The following is an 11,078-nucleotide window of genomic DNA, read 5'->3' on the forward strand; positions in this document are numbered from 1 at the left end:
TGACTTTTGGCAAATTGCTCAACTCACTTCCTTGGCACCACCTGCAATGTGGTGGTTCAACTCAGTGTCATGTCTGGTGTAAACCAGTGATGGGGAGAAAAAGAAAAGGTGGACAGAGGAATTTTCAACTGCTTGAGCTTTTGTTAAAGATGACTACAGGTATGAGGACAGGGCCAACGGGATTAACCCCGGCTAAATCTGCAGATGATCTAGAAACTTCTTTATGGCTAGTATTTTACGTGTCCCACCCATGATGTCAGGACTTTCGGTCCGTCCTCCGTCTGGTGAAGACGCCTGTTTGTCGTGACTAGTCAGCAGAGCAGGAGAGCAATGGAAGGGCCTGCAGGTGACGGAGCAGTTAATTTGTCATTTACGATATTACAGTTTCCTGTATTTGATAAGAGATTGTGTTTTTAGGTAATAGGCTATAGGTGACCATTGTTTTTGGGTTTTGAATTTGAGATTTTTAAAAAATTATTCATCTCCACTTCAACTGTTTGAAATGAAATTTTAACCGGGCCATCTCAGGTGAACGGACCAGGTGATGTGAGCTTTGTGTGAGCTTTTGTGTGAGCTGCGTTGCCTCATCCAGGAGACGGGGCCCTGCTCTGCTGTGGCCCTGGTGTGTGCAGGTCTCATCACATTGCCTGTGTTATGTGTTTCCGCTTCTGCTATGCAAGAAAAGCATTGGACACTACAGTGGTTTTTGTTTTTAACTGATATTATGGGCTAACCACTCCGGGGCCTCAGAGGTCATACAGTCATAGATGACCTTAAACTGAACGTTCTCAGGAACAGGTAGGATGGGGAAATGGATCCTTTATGCTGGACGGGTAGAGTACCTAAGAATCTAGAGATGGGGTCAGGTGCATCTGACCCCAGAGCAGCTCTGTCCATATTAAATGCACAGTCAGAACAGTTGGGACGATCTGTCTCACCTAAAGCTCCGTTCTGTTCCGTATACGTTTGGATGCCAAGGAGGCTTCATCACCCAGACGTCTTTAGTACTGACTTCCTGCCCAGGGGCCGTAGGGATGTAGTCGAGGAAGCGCAGCCCAGCCCCCTGCTCGCTCTCGCTTTGGTTTGGGGATGGGTTTAACTTCGCCCGGAGCAGGAACAGGACGGAGCCCGGGGCTTCTGTGCTGAGCCATCCCTGGTTCCCGTCAAGCGTGTGTGTCCTCCGGCCCCTCCGTGGGCCCGTTCCAGCCTGCACGTCCCGCTCGCAGCCGCCTGGCCACTCATGGGCTCACGCCCCTTCTCCCGTTTTGTGCCCGCTTCCTTCTGCCGTCCTGCTTTCGACACAGGGGCCTTCCCTGTTCACGTCTCCCTTCATGGCAGCGGGAGGGCCTGCGCCTGCGTCCGGGTTGATGGCATTTGAGCAGACGTGTCTCCCCGCCATGTCCGTTCCCCTGGCTGAGTGGGGGTGAGTGCCCTGGGGTGGCGGGAAAGGGGAGCGAGGGGGAAGGGGCCTGTGAAACCCTGTTCTCCGTCTGAAGTTTTCTCAGTCACTGCAGTGGGACAAGGTAAGTTTAGACCCCCATTGTTAAGATGGCTTCTGGTGATTTAGAGTCTGGCGAACAGATAGCTGAAGAAGTCCACCAGAAATCCTTGGAAAGTATTTTGCATTCAGTATATCCGCATTAAACACATAAATGGTTCCTTTCACAAGGGTCTCAAATGAGACTGTTTGTTAATCGAATGTGTAGCAGAATTGGTTACTTGTCAGATGTCTTTAGAATTTTCTTGTGAACATGGGCTTAATTTGTAAAAGATTCGTAAGTGAGGGCTTAATAGCAGTAGCTTTAAAAAGGAACAATTTGGAAACAGACTCGTGACCTAGGTTTGTTTAAATAATAGTTGATCTAGTTTTATTCTAAGGGTTGTGCTAATTAATAAGTTCGTAAATAAAACCCAGCCATAAATAAGGAGAAATGAACATTGTTGCCGTTTTTTAACAATATTTTCTCTTTCCCTTCTCTTCCCATCACCTTTTGCTTTTGTTTCCATGTTTTTGGTTGTGGCTCTTCCTGCCGTCCTCCTGCTCACCCACCTCTGCCTGTCCCCCCACCCCCTGTCGTCCCACTCCCACCCCCACCCCCACCCCGTCTTAGCATGGCAAGGCACTGACCTGATGCATAATCACGTCTTGGCTGATGACGACCAGTCAAGTCTAGACTCCCTGGGTCGTCGCAGCAGCCTTTCTCGTTTGGAGCCTTCAGACCTCTCGGAAGACTCTGACTATGACAGTATATGGACAGCCCATAGTTACAGGATGGGTTCTACATCTCGTAAGAGCTGTTGCTCATATATCTCTCACCAGAACTAATGCACTTCTGAGCTTTTCTTAACAATGCTTGTTGTACCGCAGCCTGCTTTTCTTAGATGTTTTCTTGCTGTTTCTTGTCTCTTTTATGTGATATTTTAACAACTTTTGAGAGCGTTTCTGATATTTCCCATTGTACTTTGTGGCGGTTTAATTGCCATTTGGAGTATCCACTCAAGTTACTGACTGTTGAAGGAGACGGTGCCCACACAGCCTGCAACCGAGGGTCCTTTCTCAGCGGGCAGTGGTGGCTTTGTGTCTCCAAATGGTTTGGTTTTTTATTCTCAGTGTAGCAACTGTCTCATTTCTTTTTAGATACAGCCGTACGAATACTTTTGTATTTTATACTGAGACCACACAGGTTTGTGATCTAAGTGCCAGCGACACGGAGGAGACTCTGGCCTTCCGTACAGGGATGTAATTTTGTGTGTGTACTGGACGCGGCGACCCAGTAGCTGTGGAGAGATGAGAAGAAGACCCGTGCCTCGAGAGCGCCGAGTCCAGATCAGATGGCCGGGTGCCAGGCTGCCCCAGGGCCCGGGGTGCCGCGAGCAGCCTCTGTCGTTGTGGCGGCGCGGGGGGGCCCGGCCGGCAGGAGCGCGAGGGGCGAGTCCGCACACCACAGGCGGCCGGCTCCGCAGCCCCACTTCCCCGCGGGCCGGGCCCCCCCCGCGCTGCCACGCCAGACTTCCCTTAGGTGGAGGAGTTTCCCTTGAAAGGCACGTGGCGAGCCTGTGCCCCCGCGTGCGTGGCTCAGGCTGTGTCGGGGCGGTCGGTGTGCCGACCCCAGCGGGCGGTGCCCCCGGCACCCACATCCGAGCTCGCTGCCCGTGACGGGCACGTTGCCCCTTCTCAGCAGCAGCTGCCGCGAGACTCCCCTGGCGGCACCCGGTGGAACGTCACCCTCACTCTTGATCGTAACGGGGTTGCGGTTGCAAGTCGCCCGAAAACGTGCTGAGTTGCCACGTAACTCACTTGCAAGAACATCTCAGATTTGGAGGGACTGCCCCGCTTCCCTGGGAGTGGTTGTAAGGAGACCTCACTGCCCTCCCTCAGACCGATTTCTGCTTCGTAAAGAACTGAACGTGCCCTGTTGCATTCGGTGGCAGCACTCGGCCCACACCCGGTCCACGCTGGGAGGAGAGCGGGGTCCTTCCCACGCATGCCTGGCTTGGTGTGCACGTGGGACCGGAGGCTGTGTGTTAAGGACTCCTTGAAAGCAGCTTCAGGAGATGAGACGCCGTGATAACCGGGCGTAGCCTTTTCTCCTCCCTTCAGGGTGGCTGTGACCCTCTGCTCCCGCCACACCTCCCCCGCCAAAACCATGCGTTCAGTGTTCTGACCTTGTTCGCACAGAGCGGCTCTGCTGTGCTCCGCCCGGTGTCGGGGAGCCGGTCCCCCTGCTCACAGCCCGAGGCGCCCTCGATCCCTCCCGGCAGGAGGGCCCCCCCATTGCTTAGGGAGCCGCCACCCTCAGAGCTGCGTGCGGGGAGGTGGTTAGGAAAACCAGGAAATCCAAGCGTCTGTCTGTTCCCAAGTAGCTAGTGAACTGCTTATGCCATCTGGAGGTTTCATATTTTTCTATCAATTAGTATGAATAAGAAAGTTGAGGAGCAATCTTTTAATATTAGTCGGAGCCCGGTATTCACCCGTGGTAGAGAGGGGTTTCTGTACATTCAGCCAAATAGCAAATGGGACTGTGGGAGAAATATGATCACTCCAAGGTTCACATACTTAATATCCTGTGATGAATTTAGAAGCGTCTTGTTTTTACTTTATATCACATCAAGTAACACATTGCAGCTTTTCTGATACTCACAGTAGAGGGTCTTTTGTTTGCTTGGAGACTGTGATAACGTGTGTTGGCTTACACGCCTCGACCATGCCTTAGTGAGTTTGGGTTGTCGTGTCACGTGCTGTGTGCACCACAGCTGCTGCACTTGGGTTTCTCTTTAACACCAAGTGTCACTTGGGTTGTCCTGATGAGACATTTTCGTTGATATTCTATACACCAAAGTTTTGACATTTTCTCATCATTCCTTTTTGTGCCAGTTAAAGCCATTTTGACGATGATTTTTTTGTTGATGCTAAGATCACTGCAGAATAACAACCTGGCTGTTTGTTTGTTTGGATTTGTTCTGATGTCTGGCACCATTAGCTCTTGTGACCTGGTTGGAAGTATTAGTGCCACTGGCTTGAAAACAGTTCTCATGTGGCAGTAGTGATGTGGCATCCCAAGGCCAGTGTTTCTACTTCTGTGGAACTTTAGTCGCGCTGAAATAGTACCTTACATTTATGCAATTCTGTAATATCTATGTGTACAGTTAGTATTATAATGAAAGGGTGAAGAATCTGAACTAGAAGGTAGGTTTAAGCCATTACCAGGCGCTTTTGCAAATGGCCTAAACGGTGTTCGCATTGAATTGACACTTGCCACAAGTATATAAGCTATATTAATTACGTGTTTTGCATAAAATTGCGAAAACACAGTGATTTGTATATAGTGGTATAAGACCTTGAAAAGAATCTATATATTGTGCTTTTTATTTGTGAACGGGAAAGCCACTTTCATTGGGTGACTGCCGTTTGGGACTCGGTGGGATGTAAAGCTGACTGTTGCATTGCGCTGCATAGTATGCATATTGTTTGTGGTCTTGCACACGGCAATGAAGTGTTTGTTTTATAAAAAAAAAAGACATCTGTTATGTACAGTTGAAATAAATTTTGCATTTGCTAGCCTGTGGCTTTTAATATTTGTTATGTGGGGCGGAGGGAGTAGCAGAGTCTGCAGTTTAACGCTTGCTGTTTGAATGTAACCTCTTCCACAGGAAGGCCCGGCAGTAGAACACCTTTTATCTGCCTTGACGGCAAAGCTTGCACTTTCTTAGGTTAAGTGTGTTCTGGACGATGCAAGGTGACTCTTTGTATATTTCTATTTCATCTGTTTCCCTCGAATTTTTTTTAAAACAAGTTTTCAATCACTGGGACGTTTGTCTTCAGAAAGAAGAGTTCTCTCTTTTTTGATGGAGGTGGGGACGTGTGCATAAACGGAAAAAAGCCCCGACTTGAATGTTTCTTACCGAGACTGAGGTCAGTTTTTAATTTTTGTTTGGTAAAGTGCATGTCCAGCTGACTAGGAAAAGCAGAACAAAAGGAAAACAAGTACCTGTGGCAGGTACGGGTCCAGGACAAGGTGCAAACGATAAACAAATGCACATCACTCTCTAAAGAGGATCCTCGTGTTTCTGTTTTTGATTTTTAAGAAAAATGAATTAGAAGCTTATCATAGCCATAAATAACAAAGTGGCCTTTCAGAGAGATTTTACTAAGTAGATTTTTTTTTAAATGTAACATTTTGTTTCATTCTGAAAGTTACTTCAGTTTCTGTTGAGTATAATTAGATGCAGATTTTAGAAAGATTAGGAATTTAAGAAGTCATGTGAATTTTGCTACAAATGTGCTGCACCGCTGGCTAGATAAGCAGATGTTCTCTTCTGACAGACCTACCCTGTTTTTAGGCTCTCAGTGCAGGCCAGCCCCCTCGCGGGGGCAGATGCATCACATGCGCCCTGGGTTTGAGAGCCGCAGGCCATCTGATGAGGCACCAGGTGGCAGTCTGACCACCACGACGGCACCCTGCGTTGAGGCCCTCTCCTTGCTGCCTGGGCAGGTCCTCTGTCCGGGAGGTGGGAGTGCTGCATCCATCTGTGTTTCTCAACCTAAGGTCCACGGTCCTCTGGGGACCTGTGACTGTTTTAGGGGACAGGGTTCTGAGCGTGTCTCCAGCTTCTGGGTCACACATCTGAGTGAGCTCATGGCCCCCAGCACCTGCACCATCTCCAGCTGAGGGCACAGAGCGGCCCCTTCTGGCGGCAGTGTGGAACTGCCGCATCCTTGTCAGCAGGCGTTGGCGGCTGGGTTGGCGCTAATGATTATTATTTCATTGTATTCACCCCCATCCTGAACAACAACAAAGCCAACCAGCACTCTGTGTGTGTGTGTGTGTGTGCGCGCGCGCACGTGTGTGTGTATTCATAGACACAGGCGGGATTATAGGCCAGTCCACTCCTCAAACTGTTAACCAGAAAACTGCAAAATGTTAATATTGATGATGGGGGGAAGAAAGTTCAGCACTCAGACAAATTTAGGAAATGCTGAATTCAAGTTAAATGGGTATTTTTACTGAAAACCTTAAGTGTGCTAAATGCGCTCTGTGAATCTCCAGGAAGTGGCTACAGCATTCAGAGTTTTCCAGAATTACATGTTGCAGAATCCCAGTTATCTCTTGGAAGCACAGAGCTTTGTGTTTAGTACAGGGTTTCGAGTGTGCTGGAGCATCCGTGAGCACACTCACCTGTGTCTCGGCCCCTTTTAGAGGGTTTTAAAGAAAGTGAGAGAACAGTCTCTGGTAATTCTGCTGTTAAATGGTTTTTCCAACCTAGCCAATTCAGAGAAAATGTGCTGTGGTACCTTTAAAAATACTAAAATGATCTTTGAGAGAGCTTGTTAAATCTACCTACTCTCTAGAACTTTGTTCTTATAGAAATAGTCAACTTACTTATAAACCTGGCTGGAGAATATTCCTTTGTTGTTTTACTGAAAGACTATCAATTTTTTTCAGTCGTTTTACAAAAATATGTTATGTTGAAACTAGGAAGCCCATGGATTTCTATTCAGGCTGATAAATAATCTTCCTTTACAAGCCTCCTGGCTCACCATCAAATCCATAAATGACATTTTTCACCGTGGCACGTTTCAGGAACCCAGCAGTTAGTACATCCTGTCTGTAACGTAACATTCTCATACTTATATTTGTCGCCTCCTTGTGTGCTTTAAGTGTATTGGCAAAAATAAGAACAACGTCTTTCTTGCTTGTGCAGCTCTTGAACCAGTTCCCACACGTTTATTAGTTCCCCTGATTCAGTCACATCGCATAGTGGAGTGTAAGACTTTTATATTTACGCATTCATCTGGTAAAAGATATCTATAAGATACAACTTTTAAATTAATCTCCAGAACAGCTCTGCAGAGGTGGTTGGTTTTGTTGTTCTCTCTTACGGGTGGTGGAATCGAGGCTCCGCGGATCGGTGACAGGCCTGAGTTTATCGAGACCCACAGACCCGTGAGAGTGAGTCCCTGCAGCCCCGGCCCCTGCGCACGACAGCCCGCTGTGCTCCGACCCGCGCTTCACAGAGTGGACATCCCTCGTGATTCTATTTTATGTGTTATTTGAAGAATTTACTGCTGCAAACACGTAATGTAAATAGGTTGCCTAGGAAGCTAGAAGATGCAAAAGTAATTGAGATACATGGAATTTAGTCTTCCTAAAGCACTGTTACGTAAGAAAACATTTCCAACCTGTTGTCTCATTGGCTAGTTCACGTGAAGAAATGTTGTATTACAAACTGAACGTGACAGATACACCACGGGTAGCTCTTGATCTGGCTGTAACACAGCAACGTCTGGGCGCAAAGCAGGTAACAGCAGGAACCCTGAGGAGCTAAGTGGTCTGACGTCACCTGCCTGCTTCTCTTTACAGGGAAAACTAAGTGGGGCCCTTCACTGTCCGTCCGTGTGGTCCACACCTCTGAATCCTTAGGAATCCTTGTCTGTTTTTAAGGAAAATAACCTGAGTTCACTTTTCCTGATAAAAACATGGGTAGCATTTGCGTTTGTGTTGGAAGCACAGGAATTTCTCGACCTTCAGAATTCCTAACCTGGCAGCGTCCCTCTGCTTCCTCCGTCGTGTGTTTCACGTGCGCGTTTCCTTCTTAAGCAGCAGTTGCCCACGTGGCCCAGACGTCCCAGAAGCAGTTCCCGTTTACTGAGAAAGGCCTGGGAGACGCCGTGCCCGCAGCCCCGCACGGAGGCTCCGGAGCAGCCGATGGCTGCCAGCGTGACGAAGGCTTTCAGGGTGTGTCCCTCTGCGGGCCCGTGTCGTGAGAGACGTCGCCTTCTGTCTGAGAAGCCACCCCCCGGCCGCGCGGGTCACCGTGCTGGGTGCGGGGTGAGCCGGGCACCAGCCAGAGCTGCAGCTACAGGGCCGGCACCTCGGTGTGAACACGAAGGCACTAGCGGAGGGTCGTCTTTGAAATAGTAATCGACAAACTTAAGTACAGATATGCTCCGATACGCCAGCTCGTTACGGCTTGTGACAGAATTCTAAGTACTGCTTATGATTATAATACAGAAGTTCTGCTCAGGACGCATAAAGCCCTTCCTTTACTGGTGTAAGGTACCTGTTTATCTGTCTAGAAGTTCGTACTGGGTAACATGGAGTTGTCCTTGCCCTCCCAGAGCTGAAGCTTCCCCTGCCTGAGACAGCAAAGGAGGAGGGAGGTCGGCGTCCAAGCAGCCTTCCCAGCCTGTGGGGCGGGGATGGAGCTGGGCCCTGCAGATGCAGGGGGCATGTGGGAAGTCCCCTGGGGCCGGTAAACAGCGGTCCTCCTCTCCATGTCATGAGCTGCCCTGGGGGTGACGGACGTGCTCTCTGGATGTCAGGAGCATCGAATGAGTCTCTTGTCATCAGGCTTTGACAGTAATCATCAGCCCTGTTCTGTTCAGAGGAGTGTAAGCTTGCAGTAAAACACTGGTGAAACCATTCAGTCCTGTCCTGAAAACGTGTGTTATACGGAATGTCCCCACGACGTGAGGATGCACAAGTGCCATCTTACAATGTGACAGACCTTTGGGAGGGCAAACTAAGGGTAAAGCAGAAAAAAAACAAGATCAAGCAAGCTGAACCGCCATCTCTGTGATTAATGAGCATGTAGCCAACGTCACGTGTATTTTAACGGAGAGAAGCTGCGTTTATCACAACACCAGTCGCAGTGGGTCTGTGGTGGGTTCTGTCCTTCCTCGAATGTGCATCTGATGTAATTTTACAAAAATATAAATGATATATGTTAGTGCTGTATAGTATAACCTTTTAAAAAGTTTATTTTCTTCCTTGCACCCTTAAATAAGATTGGATTCTCGTTTTTCACCTTTCAAAACATTTGGGTTTCCCAGTTAATTTCTGAAGTACTTATTTTGCAGTAAATGTTTATCAGGCCACTGTCCTGGGTAAGCTTTTGTGCTGGATCTTGGTTAAATGACATAAACATTCCTCTGATATTGTAAACAGTTTACTTCCTTTTGGAAAAACGTTTATATGCCAGGGAATGTAAATAAAGTTTTCATAAGAGAACCAAGTAATAAACTGCACTTTTCTTAACCATGTGCTGTAACATCGGTAGCTGTTGCTGTGGAGTTACGTGTCATAAGGGCCAGTTCATTGACTTGATAAACAGTGGGTATATGTCTGCTGCATGATCCGATGGGTCTTTGTAAAATTCCTGGAATAAAATGGCACAAAATTTGGTTGATACGAATATCCCTAAAAAGTTCGAATATTTCCTCCAAAATATCCAGGGCAATATGGTCAGAACCTTCTGTTGAAAGTTTCAGGGTTTAAAAGATCCATAGTCCAGATTAAGAAACTGAAGCTTAATAAATTGCAAAAAAAGCTAATGTTGCCTTTCCTGTGTCATGCTTTAGGCATGAAGAAGGCTGGGTTCAGTACACAGAGGTAGAGGGGGTTTTTAAAAGTTGCCCTTCCCTGTTTTATCTAGAAAATGTATTTTTTAACATACTGGAATTAACACCTGGAATTTAATATTAATAATTAAGTAGTGTTGTATAGTCAAGTTCTTTTTTTAGTTCTGCCGTGGTATTTACCTGAGGGTGTTTTGTTTTGTTTTAAATGATGATAGGTTCACGCAAAGAATCTGCGCCACAAGTTTTGCTTCCAGAAGAAGAGAAAATTATAGTTGAAGAAACTAAAAGTAACGGTCAGACAGTGATAGAAGAAAAGTAAGCTGTATTCCAGTGCTTTAAAGCGGGCGGGGGAAGGGGGCTGTCGGGGGAGGGGGAGCCCCGGCTTCAGGATGGTTCCAGGAGGGCCGGGGTGTGGACTTCCTGGCTGGGGTCCGCGCCCCTGTGCGCAGAAGTGGGCCTCCCCGGACCGAGGGCCTGGGCGTGCGGGCAGGTGGGCAGCATGCGCGTCCGGGGAGGCTCCGAGCGTCCCCTCTGACCCGGTCCTTGTTCAGGGCGCCTTCTCTTCTGTCTAGGAGTCTCGTCGACACCGTGTATGCACTGAAGGATGAAGTCCAGGAGTTACGACAGGTGGGTCGTCGTCCGTCATTAATCTTCCTTTTAATGGGGGAAGAGAGGAAAACGTGGCGTTAGAAGTGAAGCCAGCTGTCCGTAAGCACAGTAATGCGGAAAAGAGAGCCTGACTCTCAGTATTGAGATTTCAGAAGCAGGACAACAGCTGGTCTTCCGTAAATGTGATAGACCAGGAAGTGAATCTTTAAAGTGGCTTTCTTTCCACTGCACTGTTTTTGACATCATAAACCATCCCAGATTCTGCTGGAATAATCAGGCAGGAGATCTAAAATTCCATCTAGTTAAACAGTTTGGTAGGTCCCCACTGTGACCGTCCTCTGCCACTTTCTGGCGCAACACGTGGTCCTTGTTCTTGAGAAGCCACATCAGAACGTCAGTTAAACTTGGCTAACTAGCCAAGCATACTTTGTGCGTTTGTGCGTTATTTGTTTGTATCAGTGGCTTTGGTGTCTGAGGAGGGGAGGCCGAGGAGAAGCCTGAGGACAGCGTGGCCTGGGCTGGGCAGGCGGCGGGGGCACCAGCCACGTGCTCAGAGCTGCCCTCGGCCGTCCACATGCTTCCTCTTCCCCGTTCGGGGGGCCTCCTG

The 11,078-nt window shown here is 48.3% G+C and overlaps 1 protein-coding gene across 23 annotated transcripts in view; it reads left to right on the forward strand.

Annotated features, from left to right (window-relative positions):
- Positions 1 to 11,078, forward strand: part of ARHGEF7 (Rho guanine nucleotide exchange factor 7) — a 125,878-nt gene that overhangs the window by 111,903 nt on the left and 2,897 nt on the right. For 11 of the 23 annotated variants that reach the window (XM_082365218.1, XM_082365199.1, XM_082365215.1 and 8 more), the window contains 3 exons: positions 2,112 to 2,288; positions 10,078 to 10,177; positions 10,414 to 10,489. In XM_082365218.1, the coding sequence (XP_082221344.1) occupies positions 2,112 to 2,288; positions 10,078 to 10,177; positions 10,414 to 10,489 (353 nt within the window). The other 12 variants (XM_082365200.1, XM_082365203.1, XM_082365210.1 and 9 more) reach the window with 7 other exon arrangements.

This window comes from Balaenoptera borealis (genome assembly GCF_965194805.1).
Source record: "Balaenoptera borealis genome assembly, chromosome: 18".
In the NCBI taxonomy this organism is placed as follows: domain Eukaryota; kingdom Metazoa; phylum Chordata; class Mammalia; order Artiodactyla; family Balaenopteridae; genus Balaenoptera; species Balaenoptera borealis.